The sequence below is a fragment of the Bufo bufo genome, chromosome 2, assembly GCF_905171765.1.
Source record: "Bufo bufo chromosome 2, aBufBuf1.1, whole genome shotgun sequence".
NCBI classification, from domain to species: domain Eukaryota; kingdom Metazoa; phylum Chordata; class Amphibia; order Anura; family Bufonidae; genus Bufo; species Bufo bufo.
Window position 1 is genome coordinate 297,294,552 of NC_053390.1, and position 18,730 is coordinate 297,313,281.

The 18,730-nt window shown below is 48.0% G+C and overlaps 1 protein-coding gene across 1 annotated transcript in view; it reads right to left on the reverse strand.

Moving 5' to 3' along the window:
- LOC120988967 (ubiquitin carboxyl-terminal hydrolase CYLD-like) overlaps positions 1 to 18,730 on the reverse strand; it is a 67,298-nt gene that overhangs the window by 20,568 nt on the left and 28,000 nt on the right. Inside the window, exon 8 of the mRNA XM_040416786.1 lies at positions 10,061 to 10,183. Within this exon, the coding sequence (XP_040272720.1) occupies positions 10,061 to 10,183 (123 nt within the window). The remainder of the gene's footprint in view (positions 1 to 10,060; positions 10,184 to 18,730) is intronic.

Below are 18,730 nucleotides of genomic sequence, written 5' to 3' on the forward strand. Positions count from 1 at the left end.
CATTTCTGTGGACTGGAAACGTGGTATGGTGTTTGGATTCCAGGCCCCCAAACATGATGTCCTGAATAGATCGGGGCTCTCTCGTCTCCTCAATGCCCATGGTTGAGCAAATCGCTTTCAGGAGTTTCTCGGTGTCCTCTAAGGGAAAACAGGGTCTGCCACTAATCTCGCCATTCTCAGAGGAGGACTGTGAAGAATTTTCAGATTGTTCAAACAGAGAGGAGTGTATCTCTTCCTCCTCAGGGTCAATGGATATATACTCCTGGTACAGACTCCCGATGCTTTGCTCTAGTAGGGTTTTTTTCCCCAGTCCCTTCCTGGATGATAGTGTAGAGTTGACTTCGGATCTAACCAGGGTCTGGAGACATTTATAAAAGGAAGGAGACTCTTCCGCTACTGTTTTATCTATGCAAAATTGACACATCTTCTTTTCCCAATCTGAGGACAACATGGATTTACATATGGCACATTCTCTATTCTTCTTCTTAGAAAACACTTTTTTAGTTCTTGTCTGAAAATTGATTAACATAATACATCAGTATAAGGAAGCATAATAAAGAGATCCAGGCACTCACCCCCTCAGAGGTACCGAGACTGGAGGGACTGTCCTCATCAGTAAGTTTGTCCTCCTCCATGCTTCTCCTTGCTGGCCACCAGGACAGCTTGGAACGCCAGGCAAATCGAAAAGTGCGCTCTTCTCATAGGCGCACCTGAATGACGTCACTCGCGACGCAGTGCGTCGATCACGTGACCGCATTCCCAGGCCTACTCACTGCCGGAAGCTCTTACACCTCCTCCTCCGCCTGGGGTTCGGCGTCCGTGCCTCTAGCGCATCAAGTGATGCCGCCAGGCACCTCCCGCTCCAGCACACTATCACCCCCTCCGGAGTTTAGCTGTGCCTGTGCTTGTCCCCGTGCGCACCAACTGATGCCGCCTTACTTACCCCGGGACCGCAGGTATGAACAGAGAATCACCAGAGGAAAGGACCTGAAAGGAACAAACTGCAGGCTTTCCCAGAGACAGGAATCCACACTGAATTGGGAGGAGAGTGTCCGCCCTTTTATTTTCTGCAGGTTTCCTGTATCTGGGGGCAGATCCTCTCTCTCTCGTGTTGCTGTCATGGGTGAAGGGGAAAAGAGGCCTTAGAGTTTAGATTGGATACCTGGGTAAATGGCATCATGTTGATCCAAGTGAAAGTAATCATAAATCAAATACTGGCAGGGCATGCCTAAAACTCACTTTTCCTGCTGTGCACAGGACTTGTGTGGCAGTGCACAGCCTAGCCTCTGTATGCTGCCTGTCCCCATTGCCCCTATTTAACTGTCTACACGTAAACTGACTATTGAGAGGCATTTGTGGCACCATGTAGCACGTACATTTCTGCTGCTTAAAAAAATGTAAACTATTCTCTCAAATTTCTTTGTTTATTAAGTCAAGACAGAGTAATAAGTAAAGGGACAATTGAGGCTTGACACTATATTTCATCTTAATACCCACTGGTAGACTGCTGCCACACCAGGGGTATTGCTGCAGTAATCATTTATATATGCAGCTTAAGTAAATGGAACCCCACAAAAAACAGATTTTTGTGAAAATGGGGGGGGGGAAATGAAAGCATTTGCTTGCAGGTAGCTGCTTTTGAGGTGCACCTGCACTTCTGATAGCAGGCACAACCACAGGTCCTATCTCCTCTCCCCCTGTCTGTTGGCTGCAATGATTCTCTCTATTGTACATAACACACATAATTGTACTTTGGAATCCTAGACTTTCCCTGGTAATAAGCTTGTTTGATTTCTGACTCTCCCTAACTCCCTAAGATAGTTTTCCTGGAGGACACTGTAAGACCCAACCGCCCTTATTCACAGCCCAGCACAGAATGGCGTTCTGCTAGGACACCTCCCTGCCTGCTGCAGCACCGATTGGCTCATCCAGGCTGTCTGTTAGCCTGGGAGCCGATCAGGGGAATCCCTCCCCCCACTTTCTCTCAGGGTCATGCGAGACCCCTTCTTCCTCCCTAGTGCTTTTTTTCCTGCCTACATGTGCCCTAAAATGGCGCTACTTGCCGTTTAGGTGGATTCAGGTAGAGGTCAGAGAGGTCCACAGCTACTACGGAGAGATTTATCTCACAGCAGAACAGGATTATCAGTCATTTGTAAAAAAGTTTAAGACCAGAGATATTTCAACAAATGGCATAACATATTAAGTCCTAGGGGGAGATTTATCAAATGTGGTGCAGAGGAAAACGGGCTTGTTTTTCTATAGCAGCCAATCAGAATCAACCTTTGGAAAATGAAAGGATCGATCTGATTGGTTGCTATGGGCAACTAAGCCAGTTTTGCTTTGCACCTCTTTTGATAAATCTCCCCCCTAGTGTCTTTGAGTACTGAAACTGTCTGAAATCAGTACTTTATTTGGCCACCTTTGTTTTTTATAAGGCACAGAATGCGTTGTGGCATACTGTCAATGAGGGACTTGCTTTACTCACGCATAAAGTCTTTGCACCATAGTTCTTTATGGCAGCAACCAAAGTTTGAGAATTTGATGGTTGCATTTCTACAAGCTTGTCCATCAATTTAGTCCACTAATTCTCTATAGAGTTGGGGTCAGGACTGTTACCCGACCACTCAAGCATGTTGATGATGTTTCTCTGCAGGTAGTCCTTTACTAGCTTTGATCTGTGGAATGGAGCACCAACATAAAGATTGTGAATCTGTGCACTTCCATATGACTAAACTTTTCCTGTAACAACTCCAAATAAACAGGACCAGTCATGGTTGTCCCCCGGGGAAAAAAACATAATGCATCGGATCCGTTAGAGGACATAGCCCCCTATATCATCTGACTTGGCTGATGTTACAGAGTATTCACAATTTATTTTTCCTCACACCGATCGCCTTTTGGTCATTAAACGTGTTGTTGACGTGATGCAAACTGGTACAACGTTGCTTCATCAGAAAAGAGTACTCCAATCTTGAGCAGTCCACGACTGATGACGTTTCACAAAATTGAGTCTGGGGTTAGTCTTGGTTTATGTGCAGGTTTAAAGGGTTTCTGTCACCCCACAAAACTCATTTTTTTTTTTTTTGGATAGTTAGATTCCTCATAGCGCGATATAGGAGAATATAATAGTCTTACTTACTTTCATGCGGCCGATTCTTTATAAAACGAAGTTTTATAATATGTAAATGAGGGCTCTACCAGCAAGTAGGGCGTCTACTTGCTGGTAGCCGCAGCAGAAAACCGCCCCCTCGCCGTGTTGATTGACAGGGCCAGCCGTGATCTCCTCCTCCGGCCGGCCCTGTCAGTAATTCAAAAATCGCGCGCCTCTGGTCATTCGGCGCAGGCGCTCTGAGATGAGGAGGCTCGTCTCCTCAGCACTCCCTCAGTGCGCCTGCGCCGATGACATCATCGAAAGAGAAGACGTCATCGGCGCAGGCGCACTGAGGGAGTGCTGAGGAGACGAGCCTCCTCATCTCAGAGCGCCTGCGCCGAATGACCAGAGGCGCGCGATTTTTGAATTACTGACAGGGCCGGCCGGAGGAGGAGATCACGGCTGGCCCTGTCAATCAACACGGCGAGGGGGCGGTTTTCTGCTGCGGCTACCAGCAAGTAGACGCCCTACTTGCTGGTAGAGCCCTCATTTACATATTATAAAACTTTGTTTTATAAAGAATCGGCCGAATGAAAGTAAGTGAGACTATTATATTCTCCTATATCGCACTATGAGGAATCTAACTATCCAAAAAAAAAAAAAATTAGTTTTGTGGGGTGACAGAAACCCTTTAAGTGAAGCATAATCTATGATGAGCTGTCAGCAAACAGTGCTAATACTAATATCAAATCCTTCTGAAGGACTCTTTGGAGGCCACATAACAATGCGCTTTATAGAGCTATCATCAGGTGTAGTTTTCTTAGGATGATCTTTTTTCTTTCCATCACTCAAATCGCCTGAATTTTGTGATGGCGTTATGGATTGCAGTTTTGCCAACTCTCCTCTTTCTGCTTATGTCCCATTCAAAGTATCTTTCACTGTGTAAACTCAATATTCGTTCCCTCAAAAAGACAATTAATGGCGTTGTACCCACAGCAACAATGCATATACAACCTCTCAGTGCGAACACTAGAAGCAAACTGCACTGAAAAGCTTCCACTTAGGCCTCATGCACACAACCGTTTTTTTTTTAAGTCCGCAAAAACGGGGTCCATAGGTCTGTGATCCGTGACCGTTTTTTTGTCCGTGGGTCTTCCTTGATTTTTGGAGGATCCACGGACATGAAAAAAAAAGTCGTTTTGGTGTCCGCCTGGCCGTACGGAGCCAAACGGATCCGTCCTGAATTACAATGCAAGTCAATGGGGACTGATCCGTTTGACGTTGACACAATATGGTGCAATTGCAAACTGATCCGTCTCCCATTGACTTTCAATGTAAAGTCAGGAGTCCCTTTTATACCATCAGATCGGAGTTTTCTCCAATCCGATGGTATATTTTAACTTGAAGAGTCCCCATCACCATGGGAACGCCTCTATGTTAGAATATACCATCGGATTTGAGTTAGATCGTGAAACTCAGATCCGACAGTATATTCTAACACAGAGGCGTTCCCATGGTGATGGGGACGCTTCAGGTTAGAATATACTAAAAGAACTGTGTACATGACTGCCCCCTGCTGCCTGGCCGGTGCTGCCAGGCAGCAGGGGGCAGACCCCCCCCCTCCCTCCGCTGTAGTTAACACATTGGTGGCCAGTGCGGCAGGCCCCCCCTCCCTCCCCTGTAGTACTGTAGATTCATTGGTGGCCAGTGGGCCCCCCCCTCCCTCCCCCTCCTAATTAAAATCTCCCCCCCTATCATTGGTGGCAGCGGAGAGTACCGATCGGAGTCCCAGTTTAATCGCTGAGGCTCCGATCGGTAACCATGGCAACCAGGATGCTACTGCAGTCCTGGTTGCCATGGTTACTTAGCAATTTTTAGAAGCATTATACTTACCTGCGAGCTGCGATGTCTGTGACCGGCCGGGCGCTCCTCCTACTGGTAAGTGAAAGGTCTGTGCAGCGCATTGCTTATAGCACAGACCTGTCACTTACCAGTAGGAGGAGCGCCCGGCCGGTCACAGACATCGCAGCTCGCAGGTAAGTATAATGCTTCTAAAAATTGCTAAGTAACCATGGCAACCAGGACTGCAGTAGCGTCCTGGTTGCCATGGTTACCTATCGGAGCCCCAGCGATTAAACTGGGACTCCGATCGGTACTCTCTGCTGCCACCAATGATAGGGGGGGAGATTTTAATTAGGGGGGGGGGGGGATTTTAATTAGGAGGGGGAGGGAGGGGGGGGCCCACTGGCCACCAATGAATCTACAGTCTACAGGGGAGGGAGGGGGGCCGGCCGCACTGGCCACCAATGTGTTAACTACAGGGTAGAGAGGGGGGGGGGGGCCCACTGGCCACCAATGAATTTAAAACTGGGGAGGGACGGGGGTGTGCCCCCTCCTGCCTGGCAGCACATGATCTCTTACAGCGGGCTATGATACGCACAATTAACCCCTCAGGTGCAGCACCTGCCACTGCCACCAATGCTTTTAATACTGGGGAGGGAGGGGGGGGGGGCCGCACTGGCCACCAATGCTTTTAATACTGGGGAGGTAGGGGGAAGGGGCGCACTGGCCACCAATGCTTTTAATACTGGGGAGGGAGGGGGGGCCGCACTGGCCACCAATGCTTTTTTTTTTTTTTTAAATCAGATAATTTTTATTTGGTTTTTCAAAAAATCACAAAAAAGCAAAGGAAGACAGTCTGTACAGCATACATGCAACAGTAGATGACAAAAATACCATAGCATTACACGATTGGACAGATAGTTACTTACATAAGTATCACAAGTAACATAAACCATGTTACAAGAAGCACATAAAATCACGTATTCTAGTTACAAAGTATATCTGGTACAGAACCACATTTCCCATCCAATAATCAACAGGAAACCAACCCTCCCTACCCAACTAAAGCCCAGTACCCCCCCCCCCCCCCTACCCAAGCGATGGAGCGGGTCCAAACTCCAAGATTGGACATCTTATTAACATGTCAAAGGCATATCCATTGGTGTACACCTCCTGTCTGTGTATCAGACCTCTGCACACCCGACCTGCGTAGTATTACACACCTTCATACAGCATGCATCCAGAGTAAATTAGGATAGAGGAGATAGAGAGCCTACATAAACCAATACTGCGCCTCTTCCTAGCCCGTAGTCCAACTACGAGGAAAGGCTAAACCGGACACTGTAACCTGCATTTCTCCCAGTTATCCCATATTTTGTCATACTTCCCAACACAGTTTCTTTTAACATACACACTTTTCTCTAAGCGTAATATCTCTGACATTCTATTGAGGAATTCTCCCCTAGTCGGAGATTGAGGTCTAAGCCAGAATCTAGCTATGAGTTTCCTAGCTTGAAATAGTAGACGCTGTACTCCCAAACGATGATGACGATTTTTGATGTCTAATATCCCGACCACACACGCTCTCGGCCCAGGCGGGACTGCAATATTATATGCGTCTTTTATTAGGGCTAAAACCGAGGACCAAAAGTTCCGGAGCTCCGCACAATCCCAGAACATGTGCAACAAGGATGCAGGACTCCTGCCACATCTAGGACAATCCGCACCTTCCCGAACACCTATCCGGCATAAAAACTCTGGCGTCCTATACACCCGGTGTATTAAAAACAGCTGGGACATACGCTGCCCCTCGCAAACTGACAGTTGTGGAGTGAGCGCCAAAAGCGATTTCCACTGCTCTTCTGAGATCGGCCCGACCTCCCTTTCCCATTTAGATTTGACTGCTAAGACCCCTTGCTTCAATGATTTCACATACAAGTTCCTATAGATAGAGGATATCAGACCGCTCGAGGAGCTGTTTGTGAGGAGTTGTTGAAACAACGGGACCACAGTGCATTTCAGCGACACAGATTTAGCCTGTGTCTGAAAGGCGTGACGAAGTTGTAAAAATTGATAGAAGGCCGAGTGCGGGAGACCAAATTCACTTCTCAGCTGTTCAAAGGACTTGAAAACAGTAGCACTCTGAAGTTGACATAAATATCTCAATCCTTTGCGCTCCCAGGGTGAAAAGCCATCTAACTGGAATAATTCAGGAAGGTGCGGATTCCTCCAGATAGGGGAAAACTGCGTAAACCCCTGTACTGATAACAGCGCCCGGCTTTTTTGCCAAACCTTATACATCATAAAAAGTGTGGGGTGCCCCGACAGCTTACCTACAATTCCGCTATTTTCCAATAGAGCCACCGGAGAACTGTGCCCAATAATATGTGCCACCAATCTGGCCGAGGCAACATCTCCAGGAGTTCTTCCCCATCCCCTCAACTGTTGCAGCTGGGCCGAGATGTAATACAACCATGCATTCGGTACTGCTAGCCCTCCCTCCTCTTTTCCCCTCTGCAGAGTGTCCAGCCCAATCCGCGCTATTTTATGGCGCCAAATCAAATTTCTAAACAACCTATCAATCTTTATGAATATTCTGCGAGGAATCCATACCGGGGAATTATGCAATATATACATGAGTTTGGGCATGAGAATCATTTTAAGAAGGTTACTCCTCCCAATTTCAGATAGCGGTAACTTGCACCATGCCTTGATTTTATCCAACATTGTGATTAATAACGGCTCAACATTCAGTTTAATATAACTATTAGGATGTGCTGTAACCATTATCCCCAGATATTTGACCTGATGCACAATCTGCAATGGACAAGAATTCGGGACAAGAGTTACAGCAGATTCATCCATCGGTAGGAGAGTAGATTTGTCCCAATTGATACGGAGACCAGACCTATCCCCAAACTCCCGTATAAGTGCCATGACAGGACCTAATGACTGTTCCACATTGCCCAAATATATTAACATATCATCAGCGTAAAGGGACACCCTCTCCTCCCAAGTCCCGCAGGGAAATCCCACAATCTTGTCAGATGAGCGCAATACGCAGGCAAGCGGCTCAATCGCGATAGCGAACAGAAGGGGGGACAATGGGCACCCCTGACGAGTCCCTCTACCCAGACTGAACGAATCCGACGTTCCCCCATTCACCCGTATCCTAGCAGTGGGGCCATTATATAACAATCAAACCCAAGAGATAAAGGTCTTCCCAAACCCCATGACTCGCAACACCTCCCATAGATAACACCATTCAACACTATCAAAGGCTTTAGCCGCATCCAGTGAGAGGATGACACGCCCTCCGACAGACTCATCTCTTCTCTGAGTATTAAGAAAAAGGCGTCCAAGATTCACCGAAGTAGATTTGTCTGGCATGAAACCCGCCTGATCACTATGAATAATAGTGGAAATGACAGACTGCAGACGATTCGCTAAAACTTTCGGCAGAATCTTAATATCAGAGGTTAACAGTGAAATTGGTCTGTACGAGTCAGGGGATTTGGGATCCTTACCAGGTTTGGGCAGTACCACTACAATAGCCTCTTTCATAGAAGCGGGAAGGTTTCCTGTTTGAAGGGATTCAGTAAAGACTGACATTAAGTGGGGCATTAAGACACTACTATACTTTAAAAAAAATTCTATCAGTAAACCGTCTATCCCCGGAGCTTTCTCATTGGGAAATGATTGTAAGGCTAATTCCATCTCCTTGAGTGTTAAAGGACCTTCTAGCCCTGCTGCACACGTCGCGGATAGTCTCGGAACCTCAATCTCTGCAAGATACTCAGCTATATTAGTAGAATCCACCTTTAATTTAGTCCTATACAGGGATTCATAGTAAGTGTGGAAAACTGACAGAATCTCCTCATCTGCCGTGGCCAGAGAACCATCAGCCCTCTGAATAGACAAGATTTTGGACGGACCCTCCTGGGCTCTAATAACCCTTGCCAGTAGCCTGCCAGAACTTTCCCCGGCCTCAAAGTATTTTTGTTTTACAAAAAACCTACGATTTTCTGCCGTTTTCATTAAATGCTGCTTCAACACCAATGCTTTTAATACTGGTCAATACCGATCAGGGGGCTGAGATCCGCACAATTAACCCCTCAGGTGCGGCACCTGAGGGGTTAATTGTGCGGATCACAGCCCCCTGTAAGAGATCGGGTGCTGCCAGGCAGCAGGGGGCAGTCATGTACACAGTTCAAAGTATATTCTAACTAGAAGCGTCCCCATCACTATGGGAATGCCTCTGTGTTAGAATATACTGTCGGATCTGAGTTTTCACAAAGTAAAAACTCAGCTCTGAAAAAGCTTTTATGCAGACGGATCTGCGGATCCGTCTGTGTGAAAGTAGCCTACGGCCACGGACCACGGACGCGGATGCCAATCTTGTGTGCATCCGTGTCTTTTCACGAACCCATTGACTTGAATGGGTCCGTGAACCGATGTCCGTCAAAAAAATAGGACAGGTCCTATTTTTTGGACGGACAGGAAACACGGATCACGGATGCGGCTGCAAAACGGTGCATTTTCCGATTTTTCCACGGACCCATTGAAAGTCAATGGGTCAGCGAAAAAAAAAAAAAAAAGAAAACGTCACAACGGCCACGGATGCACACAACAGTCGTTGTGCATGAGGCCTTATGCTGTCAACACCTGCCTCGATTATATGATGTAATGACAATAGGAGGATGTAGAATATGGACAGCATATGATGCAATTTGCAGAAATCGCCTATTACAAATAGGTGATCTTAAACTTCTGCAAAGGACTGTAAATCTCTCCCTCACAGCTCGTTCTGGTCTCTCTCTGTGTACGGATCTGATCAGTGAATTTCAGACAGTGAACAGGAAATGGAGTGGGAAGAAGTGCAGACAACAGGCACTTTTCCTTAATAAACTATACTACAAAGTTCACTATATTCACTTATACAATTTAATTATGAAAAATAAAATAAAAATGTAGGTACACTTTAACCCATTTAGGCTGCTTTGACAAAGTTAGTGTTTGGTCAGTGTTTCATCACTGATTTCTATCAGTGATTGTGATAGAAAACCATGAGTGAAGCCTACACACACACACACACACAAAGCTATATAGATTTTAAACTGTACTTACTTGCGCAAAGGGTTGACTATCTCCGTGCGCAGCAAGTCCCGTGTGTCAGTGTAGGAATCACTGTCATTCTTGTCTGGGGGGCGCAGAAGTAGAGTGTCCAGTGCAGACGAACAAGCAAACATGCTGAAACACAGAATTATAACTAGGGATGAGCAAAATTTCTTATTTTGAGAACTCCAGCATAACGTAAACAGGACGGATCCGTTATACAGGCCATAGACTTCGATTATGACGGAATGAATAACAAAATGCCTCTAAAGGCATTCCGTTATGCATTCCGTCATGGAATTGAGTTATGGTCCGCGGTAACGTAATCCATAAGGCAATTCAGTAAATACCACAACACGAACCTGCACACAAACGTCCAAATATGAAATTTGCTCATCCCTAATTATAACAACCAAACTGTAAGGTTATTCAGTACTGTAAGGGTTTAAAGAGCAGGGCAAAATTTAACATTAGGCACTGATGTACCAATGCCTAGGGTGGCGCGCTACAGGATTGTAATAAACACTGCAAATACAGTATTTTTTGTTCCATGAGTACGTACAGTATCAGACCAGCTCCAGCAGCGGGAGACTTAGGGTATGTTTATATGAGCTCTATTATTTTCATTGTTCTGTTCCCTTATAGAAGCAGAACAACAAAAATAACTGAAATGCTGGATTCAGCCCATAACTAACAGGAATGGAGCCAAACAGATATATCCCACTGACTATAATGGGGTTGGTTTGGTTTGTGTTCGAAAAAACTTTTTACAGAGAAAAAGAAATCCTGCATGCAGGACGTCTCTCTCCACTTTCTTTGACAAGCTCTGTGACGAAGCCTTCAATGCAGATGTGAACATGCTCTAACCCCTCTTGACTGGACAGCGTGGCTGTGGTTCAGATTCTATTGACGCTGGGTGCTAGACACCACCCTATTATCCGTGGACACAGAGAATCAGAAAGGAAATGCTCTGCAATCAGGGGGCATGAAGCAATAAAAGGTAGATGGAGGAATATGATGCCAGTTACATTTTGTTTGGGACAAGACAGGTGTATTACTTTATCAAAGTCTATATATACAAACCACATAAATATGATGTTGTGGCACAAAATTATTGCTGCTTTTCACAGCGAGTTTGTGATCATTGTGAGAAAAAAGCAACTCATTTCTGAATGCAAAACTTGAGGAAACCATGAGCTAGGAAGTGTAAAAAACAATTTTTATTGCTGTTGATAATGCAGGCAATCTCTGTTCTTCGAACATCTGTGCATGAACATTTACGTACAAGAGATTTCTGCCGTGATAGCAGCATTTCGATAAAAAGCACAGAACTGGTCATTTAGGAAAATATTACAGGCAGCCCATAAAATTTTTAAAACTGATAAAAGCAATGCCGCCATATGACATAATAAAAAAGCCATTTATAGTTTGTACACACATTAATTATTAATACATCGCCTCAGCAGTGATCTAAAATACAATGTTGTAGATGCAGGAAAGTAGACAGGCCTCACAGATGGCAGAGCTGTGGCGCACTAGAAGATAATAGCTTTATGTTACACATCTAATATGGCACAATTTTCTTCTGTTGATTTCATATGTAACAAGACAGAAAAAAAATCCTTCATATGAATTAAAGGTATAGAGAGGAAAAATAAAGCGCTATTAAGGCTACTTTCGCACTTGCGTTAGGTGCGGATCCGTCTGGTATCTGCACAGACGGATCCGCACCTATAAATGCAAACAATGGTATCCATTCAGTGCGGATCCGTCTGCATAACAGCTTTTTCAGATCTGAGTTTTCACAATCGTGAAAACTCAGATCCGACAGTATATTCTAACACAGAGGCGTTCCCATGGTGATGGGGACGCTTCAAGTTAGAATATACTAAGAACTGTGTACATAACTGCCCCCTGCTGCCTGGCAGCACCCAATCTCTTACAGGGGGCTGTGATCCGCACAATTAACCCCTCAGGTGCCGCACCTAAGGGGTTAATTGTGCGGATCTCAGCCCCCTGATGGGGTGCTGCCAGACCCCCCTCCCTCCCCAGTATTAAAAGCATTGGTTGCCAGTGCGAGCCCCTCCCTCCCTCCCCAGTATTAAAAGCATTGGTGGCCAGTGCGGCCCCCCCCCTCCCTCCCCAGTATTAAAAGCATCGGTGGCAGTGGCCACAGGCTAACAACAACCCCCCCACCCCCCATCATTGGTGGCAGCGGAGCGGCATTTCCGATCGGAGTCCCAGTTTAATCGCTGGGGCTCCGATCGGTTACCATGGCAGCCAGGACGCTACTGCAGTCCTGGCTGCCATGGTTACTTAGCTTATACTTACATGTGCTGTCTGTGGCCGGCCGGCCGACGCTCCTCCTACTGGTAAGTGACAGGTCTTTGCGATGCGCCACACAGACCTGTCACTTACCAGTAGGAGGAGCGCCGGCCAGCCACAGACAGCCCATGTAAGTTTAAGCTAAGTAACCATGGCAGCCAGGACTGCAGTAGCGTCCTGGCTGCCATGGTAACCGATCAGAGCCCCAGCGATTAAACTGGTACTCAGATTGGAAATGGCCACTGCCACCAATGCTTTTAATACGGGGAGGGAGGGAGGGGGGGCCGCACTGGCCACCAATGCTTTTAATACTGAGGAGGGAGGGGGGTCTGGCATCCGATCAGGGGCTGAGATCCGCACAATTAACCCCTCAGGTGCCGCACCTGAGGGGGTTTATTGTGCGGATCACAGCCCCCTGTAAGAGATCGGGTGCTGCCAGGCAGCAGGGGGCAGTTATATACACAGTTCTTAGTATATTCTAACTTGAAGCGCCCCCATCACTATGGGAACGCCGCTGTGTTAGAATATACTGTCGGATCTGAGTTTTCACGATCTAACTCAAATCCGATGGTATATTCTAACATAGAGGCGTTCCCATGGTGATGGGGATGCTTCAAGTTAAAATATACCATCGGATTGGAGAAAACTCCGATCCGATGGTATATTAATAGGGACTCCTGACTTTACATTGAAATTTCTTTCAATGTCTGTCTTACATATTTAAATTTTTTTGTATTGCCCATGCGAAGCGCATGTGGATAATGTTTGCAATTTGTTTTTTATCTGATATTGTGTATGATTTTTGTATTATGGATGTTTTTAGTGTTGTTTGGATTTAATGCATGTCACCCGCCCTCCGGACCAATCGGAAGTTGGGTGTTGTCCTAGAGCAATTTAGGAAGGATATTTAACACTGAGTCTGAGGGAATTCAGTTCCTCAACCCCTGACGAAGCCTAAGGCGAAACCCGGGTCGGGTGTGATTTTATGAAATGTCTTTTATCACATGGACTTTGTAAGTACAATAACTTGGATACTTACTTTTACCACTTGGGTATTGCGCTATGTGTCTCTTTGTCTTGTGAAGGAATTGGTGCCGTATATTGAAGTTTTCGGTTGGTATCAAGACGCTGCAGGAGACGTCCATAGGAGTGGATTTATAACAGCTGCCTGCTGGAGCGTGTGTTGAAGTCTGCATTGTGTCTATTACTGCTGGTATCAGCGCGGTCCCTGCAACTACTTGTGGATTTGACCGTTTTAAGGAGACTGAACCTACTCCTGGATAAGGGTTCCGCTGCTTATTTGTGACTGTGCATCTACCCCCCCCTTTTTTTCTACATTGAAGGTCAATGGGGGACGGATCTGTTTGCAATTGCACCATATTGTGTCAACGTCAAACGGATCCGTCCCCATTGACTTGCATTGTAAGTCAGGACGGATCTGTTTGGCTCCGCACGGCCAGGCGGACAACAAACCGCTGCAAGCAGCGTTTTGGTGTCCGCCTCCAGAGCGGAATTGAGGTGGAACGGAGCCAAACTGATGCATTCTGAACGGATCCTTATCCATTCAGAATGCATTGGGGATGAACGGATCCGTTCGGGGCCACTTGTGAGAGCCCTCAAACGGATCTCACAAGCGGAACCCCAAACGCAAGTGTGAAAGTAGCCTAAAGCGCTTTCTTACCAAACATTTTAGGTATGAAATTCTAGGTAGTTACTCCATCTTGAAGCTTCTCCCAATTATCACACTTGGCAATTATGGTAGAATGCAGAGGACACACTGCTCATAGGCACTCAGCTTTAAAGGGGTTTTCCAGAAACTTTACGCTGATGACCTATCCTCTGGATTAGTATTTGATGGGTCAGGGTCTGACACCCGGGACCCCCGCTGATCACCTGTTTGAGAAGGCACTGGAGCTCACAGTAGAGCTGCAGCCTTCTCTCAGCTTTCCCTAAGCCATATGACGTCACTTAGGTGCAGCTAAGCCCCATTGAAGTGAATGGGTCTGAGTTGCGATACCATGCACACCCGCTATACAATGTACGGCGCTGTGCTTGGTTTGCAGAGAGAAGGCTGCGGCGTTACTGCAAGTGCCTTCTCAAACAGCTGATTGGCGGGGGTCCTGGGTTTCGGACCCCCACCGATCAATACTGATGACCTATCCAGAGGACAGTTTTCCAGCTCATCTAGTTGTATATTAGGTATAGTGAACATCCAGTATAGGGAATCTAGATGGATGTGACATATTATGACATTTGTGTTTCTTACATCATACTCAGTGTTTCAAAGAGTTAGGCCTCTTTCACACGGGCGTTGCGGGAAAAGGTGCGGGTGCGTTGCGGGAACATGGGCAATTTTTCCGCGCGAGTGCAAAACATTGTAATGCGTTTTGCACGCGCGTGAGATAAAATCGGCATGTTTGGTACCCAAACCCGAACTTCTTCACAGAAGTTCGGGCTTGGGATCGGTGTTCTGTAGATTGCTACTAGTTTCCCTTATAACCATGTTATAAGGGAAAATAATACATTCTGAATACAGAATGCATAGTACAATAGCGCTGGAGGTGTTAAAAAATAAATAAAAATAATTTAACTCCCCTTAATCCACTTGATCGCGCAGCACAGCTTCTCTTCTGTCTTCTTTGCTGTGTGCAGGAAAAGGACCTGTGGTGACGTCCCTCCGGTCATCACATGGTCCGTCACATGATCTTTTACCATGGTGATGGATCATGTGATGACCGGAGTGACGTCACCACAGGTCCTTTTCCTGCACACAGCAAAGAAGAAGACAGAAGAGAAGCCGTGCTGCGCGATCAAGTGGATTAAGGAGAGTTAAATTATTTTTATTTATTTTTTAACACCTCCAGCGCTATTGTACTATGCATTCTGTATTCAGAATGCTATTATATTCCCTTATAACCATGTTATAAGGGAAAACGAGATTTTTGTATAACTTACCAGTAAAATCTCTCTCTCGCTCTTCCTTGGGGGACACAGGAAACCTTGGGTATAGCTCAACTCCCTAGGAGGCGTGACACTAAGTGAAAACTGTTAGGCCCCTCCTCCAGCAGCTATACCCTCAGCCTGGAGAGAGAGACTACCAGTTGCGTGTCCAAGTAGTGAAAGAAAGGCAATGACCAACCATGTAAAACCAAACAAGTCAACTACCCGACAGGGGCAACTAAACCGTAACGGTAAATCAGAACAATGGGTGGGTGCTGTGTCCCCCAAGGAAGAGCGAGAAAGAGATTTTACTGGTAAGTTATACAAAAATCTCGTTTTCTCGCCCAATTCCTTGGGGGACACAGGAAACCTTGGGACGTTCAAGAGCAATCCAAGAAGGGAGGGACTACAGCCCAAAGTGAAAACCACCGGAGGTATCAAGAAACCGCCGCCTGCAAGACCAGGCGGCCCAAAGCAGCGTCCGCCGATGCATAGGTGTTCACCCTGTAGAACTTGGTGAAGGTGTGCAAGGAAGACCAGGTGGCAGCCTTACACAGTTGTTCAGCCGAAGCCCGATGCCTCTGAGCCCAGGAGGCACCGACCGCTCTGGTAGAATGAGCGGTAACACCAAAAGGCGTCTCCTTGCCCTTAGCGCGGTAAGCCTCGGCAATAGCCATCTTGATGAAGCGGGCAATAAACACCCTGGACGCCGCCAGCCCCTTGCGCGGACCTTCCGGAACCACAAAAAGAGAATCCGTGCGTCGAAAGGGTCCGGTGACTTCCAGGTAAATCTTCAGGGCCCTGACAACATCCAGGCGGTGAAGCTCCCGTTCTCGAGGATGAGAAGGAGACGGACAAAGAGAGGGGAGGACGATGTCCTCATTGAGGTGAAAGGCGGAGACCACCTTTGGAAGGAAGAAACCGGACGGAGAACTGCCTTATCCTGGTGGAAGACCAAAAGGGGCTCCGTGCAAGAGAGTGCCGCCAATTCAGACACCCGAAGGGACGTGATGGCCACAAGGAAAATGACCTTGCAAGACAGAAGGCGAAGAGAAACCCTCCGCAAGGGCTCGAAGGGGGAAGATTGGAGTGCTGCGAGCACAACATTAAGGTCCCAGGGTGGAATGGGAGAGAGCGATACGGGGAACAGAGTGAGCGACCACCTGGATAAAGGTTTTGACAGGTCCGAGAGGGGCCAGAGGGCGCTGGAATAGGACGGAAAGCGCAGAGACCTGACCCTTTAACGAGCTGAGACCCAGACCCAGGTCCAGACCAGACTGCAAGAAGGCCAAGACCGTGGGAAGGAAAAAACGAAGGGGATGAACACCCAGATTTTCGCAAAAACCCAGGTAAGACCACCAGGTCCGGTAGTAAATTCTGAACGAAGCCGGCTTTTGTGCGCGGATCATGGTACGAACCACATCTGCCGAAAAGCCCTGTTGCGTTAAAACTGCGGTCTCAATAGCCATGCCGTTAAACGCAGCGACCCTAAATGCTGGTGGAAGATCGGCCCTTGAGAGAGGAGGTCTTCTCTTAGAGGCAGCAGCCAAGGCGCGTCTCCCAGGAGCAGCTTTAGGTCGGCGTACCAAGGCCGGCGAGGCCAATCCGAGGCTATCAGAACCGTAGGCATGCCCTCTGACGCGATTTTACGAGAACCCGTGGCAGAAGAGGGAGGAAACACATACAGGAGGGAAAATTCCGTCCACGGAAGAACGAGCGCGTTGGCGCCGTACGTCCTCGGGTCCATGGACCTGGACAGGAAGGTGAGGAGCTTGTCGTTGAACCTGGAGGCCATGAGATCCACATCCGGACGACCCCAACGGAGGCAGAGGGACTCGAACACGTCAGGATGCAGAGACCACTCGCCCGGGTCGATCGTCGTCCGGCTGAGGAAGTCCGCCGCCCAGTTGTCCACCCCCGGAATGTAAATGCCCGACAGGGCCGGAACATGAGTTTCCGCCCAGTGGAGGATGTGGGACACTTCCCGCATAGCCGCTGCACTGCGAGTGCCCCCTTGATGATTTATATACGCCACAGCCGTGGCGTTGTCCGACTGTGGGGTCCAATGCCGGAACGATAGGAGACTCGCCCTCAGTTCCAGAATGTTTAAATCGGCAGTTTGGACTCCGACGGAGACCAAGTGCCCTGGGCGGACCGAGGGGGAAACACTCCCCCCCCAACCCTGCAGACTGGCATCAGTGGTAACCACCAACCAAGACATCGGCAGAAAGGATTTCCCTTGGAGGGGAATCCGTAACCACCAAAGGAGGGAGGTCCGAGCATGGGGAGGAAGGGGGAAGGGCCGGTCTAGACTCTCCGGAGACTTGTCCCAGGCAGACAGAATTGCCGTCTGGAAGATGCAGGAGTGATATTGCACGAAAGGAATCGCTTCGAAACAGGACACCATCTGTCCCAATACCCGCATGCTGGACCGGAAGGACGGACGGCGATGGAGAAGTAGGGTCCGAACCGAACGGTGAAGGAGCAGGCGCTTTTCCGGTGGGAGCCGAACCTCCGCCGCTTCTGTATCCAGTAGCATTCCCAGAAAAATGAGTTGTCTGGATGGGGTAAGCGAGGACTTGGGAAGGTTGATTATCCAACCGAACAGCTCCAAGGTTTGCAGCGTGAGGGTCACGCTGGTGGACGCCTGAGAAAGGGAGGGCGCCTTGATGAGCAGATCGTCCAAGTAGGGGAGTAGAAAGACGCCCAGGGAGTGGAGCAAGGCCAAGACAGGGGCAAGGATCTTGGTGAACACCCGAGGAGCCGTCGCCAGGCCGAAGGGAAGGGCGACAAATTGATAATGGTCGTTCCCCACCGCAAAGAGAAGGAAACGCTGGTGACACCGAGCGATCGGGACGTGGAGGTAAGCATCCTGGATGTCGATAGACGACAGAAACTCCCCTTTGTCCAGAGAGGCCACCACAGATCTGAGGGACTCCATCCGGAACTGCCGAAGCCGGAGGAAACGGTTTAACCGCTTGAGGTCCAATATTGGTCTTACCGAACCTTCTTTTTTGGGGACCACAAAAAGGTTTGAGTAGAACCCCCTGAATCAGTCCTTTAGAGGAACGAGAGTGATCACTCCCTTTTCCAGGAGGGTGCGAATGGCTCCGGAGAAGTCAGCCGCACACTGGGGGTCTCTCGGGACACGGGAGCGAAAAAAGCGAACCGGAGGGAGGGACGCGAATTCGATTTTGTATCCGGAAGATACAACTTCGAGAGCCCAGGTGTCGGAGACGTGCGCCTGCCAGATGTCCCTGAACAGCAGGAGTCGTCCCCCCACCCAGGTGGGTGGGGGCACACCTTCAGACGGGGGTCTGCTTGGCCGAGGGAGGGCGAGCAGGCTGGGACTTACGCCAGGAGGGTTGAGTCCGAAAAAAAGGCTTTTTAAGTCTATCCTGGGAAGAATTAGATGAC